The following is a 19,807-nucleotide window of genomic DNA, read 5'->3' as shown; positions in this document are numbered from 1 at the left end:
CGAAAACCTTCAATCTGTAAAATGATTTTTAACCAGCTGCTTTTATACGCCCGTGATCCAACTATGAGAAAAATAAGTCGTGAAGTTTTCCGATACATGGTTAGTTGAAAAGAATACATTTTGGCGTTTTTTAAATACTGGATTTTAGTTTACTTTTGATTTTATCTTTCCATCAGAATCCTTTTTGCAAATGTACGACCGCAATTCCGACGACGAATGTGTTAGTTTTCAACAGAAAATAGATTTGGTTGTAATAGTTTGAATAGCTCTGAGAAAACTGTGCAGTTTATGAAAATTTCTGCTCACTAAACTGATCACTTTTCTCAGAGCTCGTCAAACGACACATTCGTGGTCGGAATTGCGGTCGAACATTTTTCAAAAAGGATTCTTATCGAGATATCATCAAAAATGAAATAGGAGGCACACAAATGTAGGCTACAATGTTAACTAAGTAACGGCATATATGAATGAGAGATCACTCCTTGATATATGGTAACGGTGCCTCTTGATATTTTCTTTTACTAGGGCGCTGCCGCCAAATAACTATTCAACGCTTCCTTGTATGAAACTGCGTTAAGAAAGAATTACGCACTTTCGATTTTGAATTTGACCGCACCTACGCCGTCACCTCGTTTTTCTATTGACATAATCTGTATGTGTCAAGCGTGTCAGCGCAGTTTAATAACAGTAAGTTCTTTCCGTTCTTTCGTGATAAGTAACGTCAAAACAAAAGAATTGATTTAAATTTTCAAACCTGAAACCACTTTGTAAGTTTTGATATTGTGTTGATTGAAAAGAACTTTGACAAATTCGATTCTATTTCAATAATCACTGTGACCGAACCTTTCATTCTCATTCCAGAGAAAAGAAAATTTAGCACAGATTAGCAAAGTTCTGAAAGAACAGGTTAAGATAAGTACGAAGGCGGATGACACCAAATTTTATGAACAGATAGTGTGAGAAATCAACTTAAAGAAAATATTTTTCTCGAAAATTCCGAATTTTGATTTTGTTAAGTTCCATTTTACATATAAACTTCAGATTTGAAAGTGAACTGGTTGAACACGGTCCAGTCGGACTGCACCACAAATATCATACGACAACAGCAACAGCGTATGTAAGTTTTTTTTGTTTTGAGTTTCAGCATAGTCGAATATTAATCGGCATTGCGTTTCTTTCGCATAGAATTCCATCATCTACAAAACCATTCAAAATTCAAAAATGGGGAGCAACGATCCGAACCAACAAGAACCAAACACAGAGCAGGATAATTCGGAAGGAAAAAAACGTCTCTCAGATTATAAAATTTTAAGTGAATTGGGTGCGGGAGACTTTGGTACTGTGTATGAAGTCGAAGATAAAAATAAAAAAAAATTCGCACTGAAATGCATTGACTTGACCACGGTGTCTAATCCGAACCAATTACGGGATCGCGAAACTAAACCTATTTTTTTGAATCATCCAAATATCGTAAAGTGCTATGACTTTTGGTTCGAGGACAACAACCTTTATGTCCTATTGGAATTATGCACAAGGGACACCTTAGATCACTGGCTGATTAATTGCACCTTATATGAAAGGAAACGTAGATACCAAAGAATCTTCATACAGATGCTCGAAGCAGTAGATTATTTGCATTCACATGGGCTGGTTCATCGGGATTTAAAGGTAGACAATGAAAACTTTCCTTACATTTTATTGCAAAAATTAGTGTAAAACGACATTGCAGCCTTCCAATATATTTTTCGGGTACGATGGCAGAGTCAAAATCGCTGACTTTAGCACGGTCCTAAACTTAAAGGCGGAAAATTTAAACGGATTTGTTCAACATACTACTCCACAAAAACATACTACTTCGGTCGGAACTCCTGGATACATAGCACCGGAGGTCGAAACTGGTTGTTACGATCACATGGTCGATGTCTACTCACTGGGTGTCATACTATTGGAAATGATCACTCCACTGCAGACGTTTGAACAGCGTTGTGCATTATTTGATCGACTGCTCAGAGCCGAATTTCCGGAGAGTTGTGACAAGAAATTTAAGAACGAGGTGAGGATATATTTTATTACAGTGTGATATGACGATACATATTAATTTTCGCATCAGTTCAGATTGTTCAAATTAATGCTGTCACCCGATCCCAAAAAACGACCGAAAATTGCCGCTATCAGACAAACTCAGTTGATTATTGCGCAATCCACTGAGCTTTATGATGGTTTAACTGCTATAATAACCCGTATTTCCTTATTGGACATAGGAAAGTTCTTTTTAGTATTCCAAGTAGTATATCTTTTAGAACGTTATTTTTCAAATCGCTGGAAGAAATAGTACATTATAACGCGATGTGATCAGGAGTAATTTTTCAGTATGTTATACGCATACCGAGAAGAATACAAAAAAAAACGAGCCATCAGAACAGTCGGAGCGTTTGCTGCGACTGAGCCCCGTACAAACCCGTATATCTATTGCGTACGTGACCCTATTGCGTCTGTCACCCTACTTTGACCGTAAACCTATTGCGCCGGTTAATGTAGTTAAAGTAAAATTATTATGGAATGTGTACATCTTAGAAATTGCGCATAGCGCAATTACGAAGCCCCGTACGACGTTCCTTTCAAATGAAACAAAAATTTCAAATAGCCCTAAAATTTTAATTTATTGAGTATAAATACACATAGGGCCCTAGTACCGGCCTTAGTCCGAGGACCCAAATTTATTTATTTTTTCAACTACATTCTATTCGGCCTTCGATTACCTTCTAAATTAAACAAAAATTACGACAAACGGATGAAATTTACGCGAGTTGTATGTAAAATACACATGGGGCCCTAGTAGCGGCCTTAGTCCGAGGACCCAAATTTATTTTTTTTCAACAACATTCTATTCGGCCTTTGATTACCTTCCAAATGAAACAAAAATTACGAAAAACGGATGAAATTTGCTCGAGTTATATGTAAAATACACATGGGGCCCTAGTAGCGCCCTTAGTCCGAGGACCCAAATTTAATTTTTTTTTCAACAACATTCTATTCGGCCTTTGATTACCTTCCAAATGACACAAAAATTACGAAAAACGAATGAAATTTACTCGAGTTCAATGTAAAATACACATAGGGCCCTAGTAGTGGCCCTAGTCCAAGGACCCAAATTTAATTTTTTTTCAACAACATTCTATTCGGCTTTTGATTACCTTCCAAATGACACAAAAATTACGAAAAACGAAAGAAATTTACTTGAGTTCTATGTAAAATACACATAGGGCCCTAGTAGCGGCCTTAGTCCGAGGACCCAAATTTAATTTTTTTTTCAACAACATTCTATTCGGCCTTTGATTACCTTCCAAATGACACAAAAATTACGAAAAACGAATGAAATTTACTCGAGTTCAATGTAAAATACACATAGGGCCCTAGTAGCGGCCTTAGTCCGAGGACCCAAATTTAATTTTTTTTTCAACAACATTCTATTCGGCTTTTGATTACCTTCCAAATGACACAAAAATTACGAAAAACGAATGAAATTTACTTGAGTTCTATGTAAAATACACATAGGGCCCTAGTAGCTTTTCACTTCTAAGGCCCTAACTCACGCTCCACTCACCCGATTTTAAAAAACTTTTTTTTCCTGGATTGGTATTGACAATACCTATCATTTGCCGTGTCATTAACATTTCCATCGTTTATTTTGCCATAAATATCACCAAAAGACCTTAAATCACTTAGGTGGCCCTAACTCACGAAGGGCCGACCCGAATATGCCCATCTTCGAACTTAGCCTCACTATTTTGACTATCTTTCAGGGAAAAAAAAAATTTGAAATCGGATTTGATTTACTCAAGATATCGACGTGACGGACAGACGGACAGACGGCCCAAATTTTTATTGCGGATTCGTCATCTATGAACATAGGCAAACACTTTGCCCTTACCGTCTGCTTCGAATTCCATCAATTACACACGGCATCGTAATCCTATAAGCCCCTTCGTACTTCGTACGGGGCTAAAAACAATATTTACGACGAGTGAACGAAGAGAACGAGTGTTAGTAAATATTGTTTTGTTTGTATTCTTCGATGATATATGTATATAACATACGAGATATTGACTCGATGTCATAAATAACTATTATCAATCGAATGCAAAACCTAATAGTGTTTTACGAATGTAGAGCTTGCGGCCAAAGCAAATTTACTTTTTTACAATGTTGAAGAATATATCCTATCGTTTAAGCGTTTTTCTAAAATAAAATTTTAGAGTCGTACCAATGAACTGTATATTCCCTTGTTGCCTTGAACTTTGAAGGTCTAATTCAGAAAATGAATTTTTCGCTCCTCTTAAATCAATTATATTGGCAACAGGTGAATGGAAGAAGTGTAAAACATAAGTCTCTGTGAACCGAATAAAGCAAATGGAACAAAAAATATTCGAAGCTTACAGTCCCTTTGCGACAGGACATTCGATATTTGTGACGTTACGCTTGGCAACGGACTATCGGAGGGTCATATGAGTCATGAGTCAGTTTAATGGTATGTAATTTGAAATAAAAAACGGATGCACACGTGGGACACGAACCCACAATATTCACCTTGCCGGGTTGATGTTCTAACCAATTGAGCTACCGTACACATTTTCCATGGCATCTTTAGTAGAGTCACATTTGTCAATGTATATATTGACTGATTTCGGTGTGTATGACGGGTCTGTATTATAGACACTGCTACGAAAACTTGATTCGAAAGAAAATACATGAATGAAATAGTTACCACCTTACACTCCAGTTTTATCAATCGGTAGAGCGATGGACTCATAGCCTATGGGTCCCGGGTTCGACTCCCGGTGTGAACATTCTCATATGGTTTTTCCTAATCATGGATGATTTGTGTCTGGTATTAGTTTTACTTAAGTGGCTTTATCGACTGTAAAATAGTCCCACAAAAATAATCGGAATCGCAACAAAATGATTTGACACTACTGCAGCAGTCGAAAATAAGCCACTACGAACAAGCGCACGACGGCAAGTCCAAAATCATTTCTGAGACCACACTAAGTTAGCAGCATCACCAACACAGTCAGATCGTCGGATAATTCCGATTGTTAAAAATTTCAGTGAACCAAAGTCTAAATAAATTTACCGAATTGACTGCAAAGCTGAGACCAGCCGAGATAATCCGAGAAAGTATTTGATTTTTTCGTTGCGTTTCGCATGCAGGTGAACCGTTTAAAGTTCACCGAAATAGTCAAATTTCCATATCTCAATCCATCTGATTTTTAAACCCAATAAGACCCAATTTGCCCCGAAAGTACATGCAATTACCTTTCTCAAAACACCCCACACGAACTTCTTGCGCCTGGAGAAATTTTCATAAGAAACATAGCTAACGCCGACTCGTACGAAACACCTATTCGTATCAAAAGCCTTTACTGTGAAACTCTTCATTTCTTTTACTTCATTCTCTACTGAAAAGCTATTCGCCCTTTAAAATCACTTACATTATCTTTCTTTGCCTTGTTAGCATATACAAATAAATTGCCGGAGGCAATATAGACAGCCCCGTACGAAGTCAACTTTCATAAATTCCTATTTAAACAGCTATATACCGCTATATTTACCTATATTTTCCTATAAATAAACATTTCACAGATGAATATGCTATTATATAGCTCCAGAGTTCCCACTCCTCCTAAAATTCATAAAATTCATAAAATGGACCAAATCCTCCTAAAATCTCCTAAAATCTCCTAAAATCTTCTAAAACTCCTAAAATTCCTAAAATGAGCTCACACTCTCCAAGAAATTTTTTAATAATACTGAAAAACTAAAAACGATAAAAACAGCAAAATTATGCGGCAATGAATTTGAACTTCTGTATGAACCTGACTCAACTTGCGAAAACACTCCTTTCTTTGAGTCATGCAAATAGCGATCGTGAACGTGGATTTAGCGAAAATAAATACATTATCGAGGATCGCATTTTGTCAGAAGATGCGACTAGCGTGTCACTTCGAACGTTAACGGACACATTGAATAATATAAACGTCACTGACTTCCTAATGAATCGACGTATTTTCCAGATGTACTCCAATGTACTTTACTTTTCTCGAACAACAAAAAGTCGAGAAGGTACTACTTCTTAAGAATAAAGAGGCGGAAGATAATCTCAATAAAGCATCTTCACAAAAAAAAATCGAGTTCAGAAAAACTTTCCGATATCGAGAAATCTCTCCAGATCCAGTAGAAAAAAAACTTTTTAGTGCACAAGAGCTGATAAATGATGGAAACAAAATTATGGTGAATCTTGTTAATTCGAAAGGCGCAGTCGACAAGAAAAACCTGATAAAGGATCAGTTGCTGGCTAGTCGAGACTGGCGTCGCGTCAGAAAAGAGGAAATCATAAAAGTTTCAATTATTAAACTACATAAGGAAAAATATGTTTTGACAAAAAAAAAATAACTTTTTGTCAATTTTCTTAAACATTTTTAGTATTTTACGAAGTGTATGAGAAACAGAGAAACAGAGCAAAAATTCCTCCGGAAATTACTTATACAACCTTTCCCACATTTTAAAAAATTCCTCCTAAAATTCTCCTAAAATTACCTTCCAAATCTCCTAAAATACTCCTAAAATTGCCTTTAAAATTTCCTAAAATTCGTAATTTTAGGAGCCTTCCTAAGCCGTAGGAACTCTGTAGCTCTATATGCCTGTATATAGCTCAATATAGGTGAATATAGATATATATAGATGTCCATATATGGAATGCCTGAAACACCCCACACACATAACAAATTATTTCCATGTTAACAGAAACACTCTAAGTACCATTTTTCCCAATATATATCACTTTTATTAAAATCCAATATGGCCACCGGCAGCCATTTTGTTAGGAGACCGGAAATTTTACCGACGCTTTACATTCGTTAATACCTTTCAAACAAAAAAAATTCATGAAATTCGGTCAAAATTTACTCGAGATATTGACAAAGTACTTCACGTTCACTGTACGGCCGAGTAGCCAGATAAGAGCTAAAAATTTCCCTGATTGGTACTGTCAATACCTATCTAATAAAGCTAAAACAGACGAAATATGTTGAAATTTGGCCGACCTACAAGCAAAAACTGCTTGCCGCCCTGTGCCTGTTTCACACCAAGGGGTCTAACTCACGAGTCGGTCATCCGATTTCCATAAACTTTTTTTTGTCGATCGGTATTGTAAATACCTTTTATTTGACGTATCAGTTACAAGTGTAACGTTTGAATGTCCGGAGATATCTTTGAAAAACCGTAAAGCACTTATTGGGCCACAGCTCGGGAAGGGTCTATCCAAAATCACTTCGAACTTAGCCTGTCTTTTGACATTACCAAACGGAAAAAAAAAGAATTTTCAAAATCGGATGCGTTTTACTCAAGTTATCGTGCAGACGGACAGACGGACATTTTTTTCACTGATTTGGCATCTCTAGACAACCACAATAGGTTTCCCCTTACTCAGGGAGTCCAATTTGACGTGTTACGGACGTATGCGTAAACGCATAAGACCCCAGTACTTCGTACGGGTCTAAAAAACCCAAATTTTCAGTATTTGATCCACTCCCACTAGCCACACGAGCGTCGAGGAATTTTTTTGAAAGTGGTTTTGGCTTCTAGGGACCAGTACGTTTCTGGGCACACATAAGAGTCCGCTGGAGAATGCGTACTTCGGCAGACTGTTTTTCGAAAAGATCCCCCCGGTGTCGATGAAAATGAAAGGCAGACCAAGACAGATTTCTCTATTTAATCTCCATGCTTTATTAAAAATTTAAAAATAAAACTAAAAAATATTTGCTTATCGTGAGCGTAGTCCAGTGTATTATCTTACAAGCGAAGGCAGCGAATGATCTCCAAACCCAATTACGGTCTACAGTCGACTGTGATCAATTGAATTCAGATTATCATCGCCACAACCCAATTGCTGTAATAATTGAATCAGTTCTGCATTAACTCGCAGAATTTCGTTGATTTCATCGGCGTTGGTGAGCGCGCTCTGGAAGCACATTGAATTTGTGAGATGCGGGTTTTTAATTCAAACAGATTGTGTGATACTTACACGCATATCCCTGTGTGATTCGCGGTGTTGAGCTGGCGGCGGTTTGGCTGGTTCATACGCTCCATTATACTGGAAAGAGACAAATCCCGTTTTTCATTTGTACATTTCATCCGTTTTCGCCAAGCGTTCGATACTTACACAAACCTGTAACTCGCCGTCGTCATTCCGTAGCTCTTCCTTAATTTGAAAAATGTGATCTCTGATTCCGGACAGCGAATGACCGCAACTCTTTGTGTCCTTTTCCAGATACTGTGTCTGCAAAGACAAAAACCATTTTACCTTCCAACAAACGAATCAGCAAAATGAAGTGTGAGCAAACCTTTACGTAAATCGTTTGCGCATGTTTATACCAATCGGCCAAACATTCAGCTATTTGAGCGACAACCGGTCGCACATCATCGTTCAGCAACGACTTGATTCGTTTGCCAGTCTCGGCCACCTATTTCGAATCAATAATCATCAGTCGGAATTAGAACAACCGATACACCATCGGGACAAACCTTAATTTTTTCCAGTGCGTGGAACTGCTCATCGTTGTACGTTAGTGATCTCGTCGCTCTGTCCCTCAATAAATGCTGCCACGAGTCTCGTAATCTCTCGGTTAAATGCTTTGCCCGTTCCGAGGAGCGTGTCTTGCACGGACACTTCTTTTCCCTGATCGCCGATTTCCATTCGGCACTACAAGGGAAGTATTGTTGTCAAATTGGAGGAGATGTGACAAAAATTTTGAGTTTACCTTAACGATTCTTCGACGACGAATTTCTTGTACAACTGATGTGTTGGCTCCACAATTCCAGACACAACGTTGTGTTTAAGGCTATCAAGCTTACTTGTGATTACATTCATATCCTTGGCGCAGTCAGTCTAAAAAATCGAGGCTTTAAAAGGGACTCTTAATTCACACCCGAAGCTGAATGGAACTTACATTTGTAGCAATCAGATTAACCGTTTCGCCCAGTTCACTTACAACAGCACTCATCTCCTCTAAATGTTTGGTCTTCCTATCGGAGCAAGAAAATTCCGTTACAATTCAGCTCGTGACTGTTGTCACAACAATTACTCACTCTATCAACGCCTCCAACGAATGATTAAGCATTTGAATGAACTCTTCCACTCCGACCTTCAACAATCGATCCATTCTCGAATACGTTTCAATGCGTCGCTTACATTCATGCCCAACACTGCATCCCACCTTGGCCAAACTAGCATCATTCTCCACCGAAACACTGTTCGGAAACGATGGAAATTTCGGCAACTCTGGCTCGGTCGGTATTGTCACATTGTTATTGTCGGTGCTGTATAGGAATATCGGCGAATCGGCATTGGTATCCGGGTAGCCTTTGATCAGTGTGTTTATGTCGACTTTCTCTTCCAAGTGTTCGTTTCCCAGCAGTAGAATCTGACTTTCCGGATGAACGTCCGTTTGCAATTCGATGTGCTCTTTGAAACTGTACAATGAATCGTCCTCGTGCACGTACACTTCAATCGACGAACTCTTGTTCATGTAGAAGACGTGAAGCACTTTTTTACTCAATATGTTCGTCACCTCCTTGAAGAACCGATCGAACGACCACATTCGCGTTTGACTTTCTTCCAATAAGCCGGCCAGCAGTGGTGTTACCAAATTCTTCAAACCATTGCTCAGCTGACAGTGGTTCGGCAATGTTCGTGACCATTCGATCGGACCGTTTTCTGAGGTTTGTGTGCCGGATATGACGCCCGATGCTTTTTTTGTTGTTATCAAGTGCATCGTCTCTTTGTTCTTCCGACCACCGTACGGTCGGAATGGCAGATTCCCTGTAGCCACATGGAATAGTGTCACACCGATCGACCACAAATCGACATTTGCGGTGAATGTTTTTGTGACGGACTTTCGGAGAACAGCTCGTTCATACCTTGGGAAGATATTGTGATTGATAAGCGGATGAAATCTCTTACAAACGGCAAGCGTATCACGGTACAATCTGTCTGGCCCACCGAAAGGATACTCACATGTCAGGATGAAGATACTCCTCCGTTCCATACAAAGACACAAACGGTTGATTGTCTTCCAGTTCTCTGGCCGCACCAAAGTCCGTCAATTTGTAAATGGTTTGACCATCTTCCGAAATGAATTTCATGATATTGCCCGGCTTCAAATCCCGATGCACCAGATTGTTATCCCGTAGATGTTTCATTCCGCCGGTTAGATGCTCCAAAACCAGCCGGAATTCTTGGGCTGGCAATCCGTACGCATTCTCCGGATCGTCAAGTAGATTGAATAGACTTCCTCCTGTGCACAGTTCCATGACAATCACCTAGTCAGGGCGTCACGATTGATTGATCATTTGACGGTCAGATTAGAAGTCAATTTCGTGTTATTACCTTTCCTCGACCTTCTTGATCATCTTCGATAGCCAACAGTTTGACAATATTTTCATGGCTAACTTTTTGCAGCACCTCGAATTCCCTCATTTGCACGTCCACTTGGAAATTGAATAAATTTTGGTCAGAATTGAAGGAATCCATTTTGTGTGAAAAAACAGTTACCTGGCCTCATATGGCTCATCTGATTGAATGTTTTCACTGCAACTGGTTCTCCATTATGCTTATTCACTCCCTACGGAAAACTTAGTTCAAACTTTCGTACAAACAAAGATAAGGTGCAGTGTATTGAGCTGATAACTATTTACAACACAAAATGATGACAAACAGCTCAACATCGTAATACTTGCAAGCGATAATCTGTTCCGTGAATCTATATCGTTTCGAATAATTAATCGAATCCTACCTGGAATACTGCTCCAGTTGCTCCTTTACCGAGTACACTAGTTGTACACCAAACATAGTTTAGTGATCCCCTTAGAAAGGACATGATACCAGATTAATTAACACTAATTTCCTAAAGAATTGAATTTACGATACGTCTTCCGTGGATATTTATGTTTTGATTATTTTCATTGTGAAACAATAAACGTCAAAATGAACGAAGCCGCAATAAAACGCACGTCGTGTACAAAGCTGTCAATGGAAGTCATAAATTGAAGCGCTATTTGAGGAGCTAGGGGGGCTAGTTAGTGGCTATCTCAAAGCAAGGCTGTGACAATGAGAGGGACAATGATTCTGATAATAGCACTGCTCCTAGCATTAACATCAAAAATATTCGGAGGCTGATGAAATCACATCACATAATGAGCGCCTTCGGCTTAGGATCACAATCACCAACTCGTCAAAATAAACATTTGGACACAGCTGTGCATTATATTTATTAACTTTGTTTTTTTTAACTTGTCTTGGTCAACATTTGCAATGACGAGTACCCCAAGGCAGACCACTTATTTTAATGTGCTTTGCGGTATGTGTCAAAATCATATATGGAAAAATACAATGACAAGACCAGCAAGATAAGTTATAAATAACTGGTCTTCGAACTTCCCGCTCTGATCATAACAGTCTTTAGAAAAAAATATAGCAATAGATCAAATCCAAGGTTATTTGAAATGTCAAAAATCATCCACCAAGAACCCTAACCTCAAAGTATGTGCAGTGAAAATCAAGGTTCTGAAAGAACCTTGGTGAACATGAGGAAATGAATAAATAAAGTAAATGTTCGAATAGTTTGCATTGTTTTCTTGTAAAACAAAGAGATGAAACAGTTAACGCCATACAACAATTATAATTTCACATTTTATACATTGGAAATATATTAAATGTAATGTTTTTGTTGATCAATTTGTCCGGATCAACAAAATTAAACAAAAATCAACAATGTTGATGTTAGGGTTATCTATGGATGACGGTTAAGCCGAACAAAATGAACCGAACACGAACCGATGTCATCCATAGAACCATAACCACAAATTTGTCTTTGTTATTTTGACAATTGCATTGTGAAAAGGGTGCAACCTCATGAGGTTATGGCTCTATGGAAAACGGTTTGACATTTCATTTCACCTTGGAAGAAACCTATAAAATCAAGTATTTGCAGTTTTTAACTGTCATGCTTTTCAAAATTAATTGTTAAAAGGCAAGTTTTGTGTACAGTCAACGTTTTCAGTTGAGGTTATCAAGGTTCTGAAAGAACAGGTTAAGACACCCTACGTCATTTATTGAACATACTCATTACAGATTGTTTGAAATGTCAACTTGATAAAAACCTTTTTTTTTCTTCAAGTTGACACTTCAAACAATCTGTTATGAGTATGTTCAATAAATAGTATCTATTTGTCAAAATTTGTGTGTCACCGCCTTCGTGATCAACTCAGATGTGTCTTAAGGCCAGTTCATACTCGCATACATTTTTGCGATATATGCGACCATGAACTGGCCTTAACCTGTTCTTTCAGAACCTTGGAGGTTATGCCGAAATTTTTCAGATGTCAAAAATGTCAATGTCAAAACTGTCACTTCACGGCAGAAAGTTTCAATGTGGTTCATCTAAGAGCCAAACCACATCGAAACTTTCTGTCGTGAAGTAACAGCTTTGACATTGACATTTTTGACATTGTCATTCTTGACACCCGAAAAATTCCGTCATAACCTCAACTGAAAACGTGAACTTTACACAAAACTTGTCTTTAAACAATTAATTTTGAATAATATTACAGTGTTATTTTGTAATTATTGTATCCGCGGGATGGCAGTGGCATCAAATTTTTTAAACTGTATTGTGTGAAAAGTCGGATTAAAGATTTTTCTTTGTTATGTTGAGATCGTCATAATGGTTTTTTCAAACCTAGTTGGCGCCACAGAGAAATTTTGATGCCACCACCTTCCTAATCAACTCAGAAGTGTCTTAACCTGTCCATATGAAAGTGTAAAACAAAACGAAAGTATGGTTGATTTATCCAACTTTCTGAAGGAACAGGGTAAGACACTTCCTGGAGTAGATCACGAGCTGTAGAAAGTCCACGCGACGGTTTCAACTTAACAAAAAAATCGTTTTATTCCATTTCTTCGAGTAGAAGTAATGCAGCTCGAGACAAATCCTTAATTTTTATTCGGTTCTTCCTCAATATATGAAGATCAATGTAGTAACGCAGTACATTAGACATGCATTACGTGTCACGTCGCAGGAACTGTTCCACGTCACTATTAAGAACTTGGGGAACAGTTTACGACGTAGTTCGTATCCGTTTACATTACTACAAGGTTTATTGAAGAAGAACTTGGAAAGGATTGGAGGAGTATCAGTGATATCGTCTTTTGGCGAAGTCGATGAAACGATTAATTGTGCGGAAGAGATTACTTTGCATGCAAGTAATAATCAATCAGAATGTGTCTACGAATAGAAAGGCGCGGGATATGGAAAGAATTTATTGCTTTTCCGAATATGACAAATGGTTCAATCTTATTGAATTGAACGGGGTTCATTCCTTACATTAAAATATTATTAGGAAAAGAATATGTTTTCTCTTGGTGTGAATATAAAATAATGTTGGTTTTTGTTAAAAAATTTCTACACTTTTTATTGAATGAAATTGGTGTCATTTCGTTCTTTAACGCTGTTCTCCAGCATGTGTTGAAACAACAGTTCTTCTTCAAATTGAAAGAACTCTTCGTCACATAAATACTTAGGTTGATCAGTATTTTCATTAAAGCCGTCCTCTGAAATTATCAGTATTTCCGGCCTGTCTTTCGTCAACGAATCGTTTGACATCTCATAGCGTTTCAATGAATACATTTGATACTCTTCCGGATTATCGAAAAACATTTTCGCTGCAATCGGATTTATGGGATCATAAGGATTTGGATCTGACAATAAACATTGAACGGATAGAATGAAAGACCAAATGGTATGCGCTGGTGTCCAAATGTTTCTTAGATCTTCCAAACAAACTTCACCCATTAGTGATACATTCGGGTGAAATATTTTCTGCTTGATGAAGATTCTGGGAGGCACCAATGGATATTCCAAGTCAAATTTTAGAGCAGCTGCTATAAATTTGCCATTCGGTGCTGGGAAAGCAATGTTCCACAAGTATATGGAATCGTCAGATGGGCTGACTTTGATGTTTAAAAAAGCTTCTTTTTGAAATTCTCTCAAATCTGCGTATATTCGAGATATGCCCCAGGATGATCTTTCATGATCGTTTGCGGCAATTCGGCAACCTTGCACATATCTTAGAAGATTCTCACATGAATGTTCGTCCGAACCTTCGGCATCCATTCTGTACAAATTCGAAGTGGAATTTACGTTGCGGCTGAAGATGAAAATGTAAGTCAAGCTGTACTGGAAATGGAAAGACATTTTTTAAAACATTGTTAATTGGAGAGTTTTTTTAATTCTCAGTGTCAGGATCCTGACCGCCCTAATTCTCCTGATTTGTAACAGTGTACTAACAATAGAACCATTAAGTTAGACTTGTCTGACTTATCCATAGTAGTGAATTGACGTTGCTTTTGTGCCCCAACCTCAATTATTGGTATAAGTTCGAATGCAACTATTCTTATAATTTGAGTTTATTTCTAGTCTACACTGTAACTTTTCGTCGAATTGCCATTTATCATTTTCGCAACCAAACAATTTCTATTGAGCAGTTAATTGCTACGATTTTGACATATATGTCTAACATCACTTTTAAACAAGCTACGTCGAGCCACGTATACATTTATAAAGAAATCAGCAAATTTCGAATTCCTATATATTTTGTGTATGTTGCTGGTCATGTCTGCATAAATAATATCAGAAACCATAGAGGTAGACTACGTCAGAAACTAGTTTTATCCTTTTGTTTACTTCATAGAGGTAGACTACAAGATCTACATTTGAAACCATTTGAAAATCACAAACGAAAAGGCATTTCAATTTCATAATCTTCAGGATGATCCTCTTAGAGCATTGACTAACTTACATGTAAAACTAGTTTGAAGTTATTATATTATACAGTTTGTGTATTCCACCCTTTTTTTTAAAATAAAATCCAGAATTCACTTTTGAAATCAACGCCCATCCACAAAAACAAATTTTCCAGAACTAAATCCAAATCATCGCTTAAATGTTGCGTAACATTTTGAGTAAGCGCAATTGATATTTGTTGAATCACTTCACTTATACATTATAATTCAATCCCACAAAAAATCTAAAAGTGTGACGCAATTCCCTGTGCTCAACTTTCAAAATAATAGTAATATCGGAAAAAGTGACGATCAAGGCGTTAATATGCAAATATATCAAAAATTTAAAATTTCTTTGACGTCACAATGATTCGGTGTCATTTTTTATTCGAAACAAATACTTGTTCAACTAACAGAAATTTCAAGAAATCTATAAATACAAAACCTGCGCCATTGGTTGGGCAATTTTAGTAAAGATTTAGATTATCCCTTACGTGAAGGGGTAGAATTCCTCATCATCTGCCATTTTTGACGGGTATTTGGTCCCGCCAAACATTTATTTTTGTAATGGGACTTGCGTTACAGACACCACACACCACTCTGACCAGTACAGGTTTATTTGTTATTCTCATCTGAATTCAAAATCGACGAATAAAATCCAAAATAAATTTAACTGCAAAACAAGAGTTGATAATGTGTTCCCGGGCTTCACAATCATACTTTGTTGCCCTCATTTGTGTGCCACAAAGTCAGTTTTTGTGGTACTCGAATGAGACTTTGTCATTGCAACGTTGATTGTCTATTATTGTCCATACGCAAACGTCGTGTGCATCAAGTTCGGCCGCGCCTCGTTAGAACGAATTTACGACCTTTTTACTAGTCCCGTAAAATTCCATTTTATGTTACTTGGTACACAATATACTTTGTTGTGCCTTACGATCATAATTCGACGTTTTTCGTCACTGCACCTACTATCGAAAGGTTCGATACTGCTTATACAGCGACATATGGAGTGTCCCAAGTATATAAGTGAAATTTTTGTAGCAAAGTATCTTCAAGCAAAAGTGCTTCGATTGACAGCTGTCAAATGAAGTACTATTTGTTATGAAATTCTTTTTTAGATTTTTTACAGTGCACAAATTTGTTTGATACACTGTCCCGTTTCGGTACTATATTTAGAGTACCACTCATACTTGAAGTGCATTGTGCAGAGTATTCTTTTTGTTATTGTTCGTGTTTTCCGTCTCATTATGATCATTACCGCATAAGAACGTAGTTCGTTACTCGTGATGTAAGCAGAATTTTTCAGGACACGCCGGCTTTGCCAATCTAGCTTAGGACAAGCTTACGACTATTCCTGAAAAATTCCACTTTTCATAACTCGTAACGAAAAATACTATATTAGTTCTTAAAGTTGACAGTTTGTTTTGTTTTTCTTTATTTTGGGTTTACCCATTAATACGAAAACGAATTCTTGGAATTTCCCACTACATACACATCCGTACAGCCTAAACTGTGGCAGTCAGCTTTCAGTTAGCTAAATTTGGTGATAACAACTTAATCATTCATATACCGTGTGAATGCAAATATGCAGCAACAACAAACACAAACACGTTAACATACTACTTACGGTCAATTAAGTGCCATTTGCTCTTAGCACCACTTTGATGTGGATTATTGATTGGAAAGGCTGGGTGTATTTTCTTTTTATTTTGTAGACAAATTTTGACAGTCGGTTTCCTCCTCGTCTACTACGCGATACATATGGAGTAATTATACTTGATAAGTGAAAAAATCTGTTATCAGAAAAAACCTCATTTGTGTGAAGACTTTATTTGTTTAAGAACCGGCGGTAGAAACAAAAATAAATTATTCAAAAACGTGTGGTAAAGTTAACTTTACTACACGGAGCCGAAACTTTATCTCACGTTTTTGAATAAGATACCTTACTTGACATTGGGGCAAATGATGGAAATGGTAACTCTTGTGTGAATAAACAAGAATTTTTGCCCCATTGTTAAGTAACGTACTTCTGTTCGTAAATGCCAGACGCCGCCCCTCACGCTCCTCCTCAACAAAAAAAGAAGTTTTTCCGAAATGCACCCAAAAACTGAGAACGCACATCGATTCAGGGACTTATTGAGATCTCGAAACAGCATTCAGTAAAATCGGACCAGCTCCTTCCCCATACAAAATTTTTCATTTCATGAAATTTCAAGCACCCCTTCGAAACCGTTTTGTCACAATAGTTCAGTGAGTGGACATATTTTGATAGAAGTTAATTTTTATCTTATAGTCAGAGGTTATACCTTTCTAACGATACCAAACTAAATGTATTTCATTTGAGAAAAATCACTTTGTTGACTTGAAAATTGTCGTGTAGTCGCCATCTCGAAAACAGGATAAATAGTTAGGATATTGAGTCTTCATACTTTTCATATTTTATTTGACTTTGATAGAAGGAACATAAATAAAACGTTTTTTAAAGACAAATTTATGAAAATGAAAGCTATACTTTTTTGAGAACTCCTTTTACTCTATTTTGCTTCATGCAATACGGCTTTGTCATACACTTCCAAAGACACTGACAAAGCACTGACATTTCATGTCAAAATGTCTTTGTTTGAGGTTAGTTTGTTTGTTTTGAAGTTCTATTCAAGTTTGTTGTTATTTTGATTCTTTTCAATGCCAATTCAACCATGAAAATAACTCGTCGCATCCTCACCACTAGGTTTTTAGTTCCATTTTTCACTTTTTCTGTGGGATGCTTCCTAACCAATGTATTCACAAACATATCGTGCCTCGGCGATAGAAAGCCAATCGATGCCGAAAAAACCGAATGTTTTCTACTCATACTCATCCTTTCTGCACCCGGCAATGTTGACAGACGTAATGCGATTCGTGAAACTTGGCTCAATCTTCGACCGCATCATAATGGCAGTCAACGGATTTATATTCCCACCTACGACGAGTCTGGCTGGCTCATTCAAGAAAGCATAGAAGAACAGGTCAATTCGCTGGGAATGTACAAACAGTGGTTACATGCCAGACAGTTTATCGATCAATCGAAACCGGTGAAGGTGATTCACAAATTTGCGATAGGAACGGCGGGCCTTACCCGTACACGGCAAAACGAACTGTTCAGCGAATCTAGCACTCACGATGACCTTCTTCTGGTCAATGGTTTCCAGGATTCCTACAAAAATTTGACTAAAAAACTCGTTCTTAGCCTCAAGTCTCTATCGGACAGTCATTCGTTCCATTATCTATTAAAGTGCGACGACGATACATACGTCAAGCTGGACAATATGATAAGCTATTTGAAGGATTATCATGACCGGATAGCATCGGTAGATTTTGGTCCGAATCCGATGCCGGAACTGTATTGGGGCTACTTCAACGGAAAGGCTAACATCAAAACGCAAGGACACTGGAAAGAGACCCATTTCAATTTGTGCTCGAAGTACCTTCCATATGCCCTAGGCGGTGGCTACATAATCTCCGAGAAATTAGTGCAGTACGTACAGACGAACGCAAACATTTTGAGTTTGTACACGAGCGAGGACATTTCGGTTGGCATTTGGTTTGCGTCGATGAGGAACGTTTTTCGTAAACATGATTGCAGATTCGATACGGCATATATGGCGAGGAGTTGCAAGAATTACCATATGGTGTTGCACAAGAGAAGCGCCGAGGATATGCGAAAAATTTTCAAAGGGAATGAATGCGACGACGAGCTGAACGAAATTGGTGTGAAGCGACCCTTGGAATATTTCTACAACTGGAAAGCGGCGCCGATGCAATGCTGTGATACAATAATTAACTGGTGCGATTATGAGACCCAACATCGCTAGCATTCGTTACCTTTTTTCTATTTTTTTTTTCGTTTCAGATTCAATTAAAATTCTACCATTTGGATGCGGTTTGAGTTTGGTTACTATACAACGAGACGACTTACAAAAGTCAGTAATGGAAGGGAAGACTGCTCAACAATGAAGGCTCCTATAACGAATCAGATATAGAGCTTCTGGTGTGATGATTACGGTTCATTGTCAACGAAAACTAAATTTTGTGAATAAAAACGCTCGACTACACTTTTCGTTTGAGTATGGCAAAGTGCCAAATCTGTTACTTCTTCTCTTGACTTTAAAGATAGAAAAAAATCTTTTACTTCATTTGTTTAACCAGCAGTTTTTCTACCTATAAGACGCCATTAACAGTGGGTCATTGCTTATTTTTGTCGTTGCAGCTCTGAAACTAAGTAAACTAGGAACTTCAATATCTCTTTTCAGCCCTTACTTGAAAGCATACAATCTAGGGCATCTGATGATGACATTTCTTCTCAGAAAATCCGCTGTCAATCCGTTAAGATTGATATTTTACTTATTGAGATTATTGTCAAAATCGTCAAAGAAAGACGCACAGGGCTAGCGACGGACAAAACCATCGAAGTAATACAAGATGTGAAATATCTTGTAAGGAAATTTCAAGTGTTGTACGTGGTATATCCGACCGAATTTCGGTGTTAATGAAAGTATTATTGCTAGAAGAGACCATTAATTCCGAACAATGAAGATGTCGGAATGACAAGCGGATAAGATGCGAGGTGAAGGTGAATTGGATGGAGCAGACGACCTAATAGAATTCCAGAGTTGCTTCGAGGCCGTACGTTTATTAATTTTATTTTGAGATTTTTACTTAAGTTTTAAACAACATTACTACTCGGCTATCCGCTCCGTTTACTTGTCTAAATTGAATCTGTTCGACGAAAGTTTGATTGAAATCCTGACCATAAACTCTAAACCAGTTAGGACTGGTAACCAGATCGTACTACATTGGGTACATGAACGTCCCGACGAGCTTATCAGAACAAGCTCTCTGTCTGTAGTGAACGGCCCAGGAACCTTC

The 19,807-nt window shown here is 37.7% G+C and overlaps 3 protein-coding genes across 4 annotated transcripts; 2 read left to right on the top strand and 1 right to left on the bottom strand.

Annotated features, from left to right (window-relative positions):
• Positions 1-974: 974 nt before the first annotated feature.
• LOC119078672 (aurora kinase A-like) lies at positions 975-2,425 on the top strand. The gene is made up of 4 exons (XM_037186331.1): positions 975-1,117; positions 1,186-1,668; positions 1,730-2,053; positions 2,111-2,425. The coding sequence occupies exons 2-4, from the start codon at positions 1,222-1,224 to the stop codon at positions 2,330-2,332; spliced, it is 993 nt and encodes a 330-aa protein (XP_037042226.1). The 5' UTR covers positions 975-1,117; positions 1,186-1,221; the 3' UTR covers positions 2,333-2,425.
• Positions 2,426-7,761: 5,336 nt separating this feature from the next.
• LOC119078662 (inhibitor of nuclear factor kappa-B kinase subunit epsilon) lies at positions 7,762-11,123 on the bottom strand. Its single transcript, XM_037186311.1, has 12 exons — positions 10,854-11,123; positions 10,613-10,682; positions 10,448-10,548; positions 10,076-10,380; positions 9,148-9,978; positions 9,009-9,084; positions 8,820-8,947; positions 8,584-8,761; positions 8,403-8,522; positions 8,222-8,338; positions 8,084-8,152; positions 7,762-8,020 (listed from the first exon to the last, which is right to left on the bottom strand). The coding sequence occupies exons 1-12, from the start codon at positions 10,935-10,937 to the stop codon at positions 7,895-7,897; spliced, it is 2,205 nt and encodes a 734-aa protein (XP_037042206.1). The 5' UTR covers positions 10,938-11,123; the 3' UTR covers positions 7,762-7,894.
• A 6,397-nt stretch (positions 11,124-17,520) lies between these two features.
• LOC119078669 (beta-1,3-galactosyltransferase 6) lies at positions 17,521-18,993 on the top strand. 2 transcript variants are annotated; one of them, XM_037186327.1, is made up of 3 exons: positions 17,521-18,471; positions 18,525-18,725; positions 18,792-18,987. In XM_037186327.1, exons 1-2 carry the CDS (start codon positions 17,599-17,601, stop codon positions 18,621-18,623), a joined length of 972 nt encoding a protein of 323 aa, XP_037042222.1. In that variant the 5' UTR covers positions 17,521-17,598; the 3' UTR covers positions 18,624-18,725; positions 18,792-18,987. The 2 variants fall into 2 exon arrangements, with proteins under 2 accessions (XP_037042222.1, XP_037042221.1); XM_037186326.1 differs by having other exon boundaries at positions 17,521-18,725; positions 18,792-18,993.
• Positions 18,994-19,807: the final 814 nt, after the last annotated feature.

Source organism: Bradysia coprophila, unplaced genomic scaffold (assembly GCF_014529535.1).
Source record: "Bradysia coprophila strain Holo2 unplaced genomic scaffold, BU_Bcop_v1 contig_297, whole genome shotgun sequence".
In the NCBI taxonomy this organism is placed as follows: Eukaryota; Metazoa; Arthropoda; class Insecta; order Diptera; family Sciaridae; genus Bradysia; species Bradysia coprophila.
Note: the sequence above shows the minus strand (reverse complement) of the source record. Positions and strands in the feature narration are given on the sequence as shown.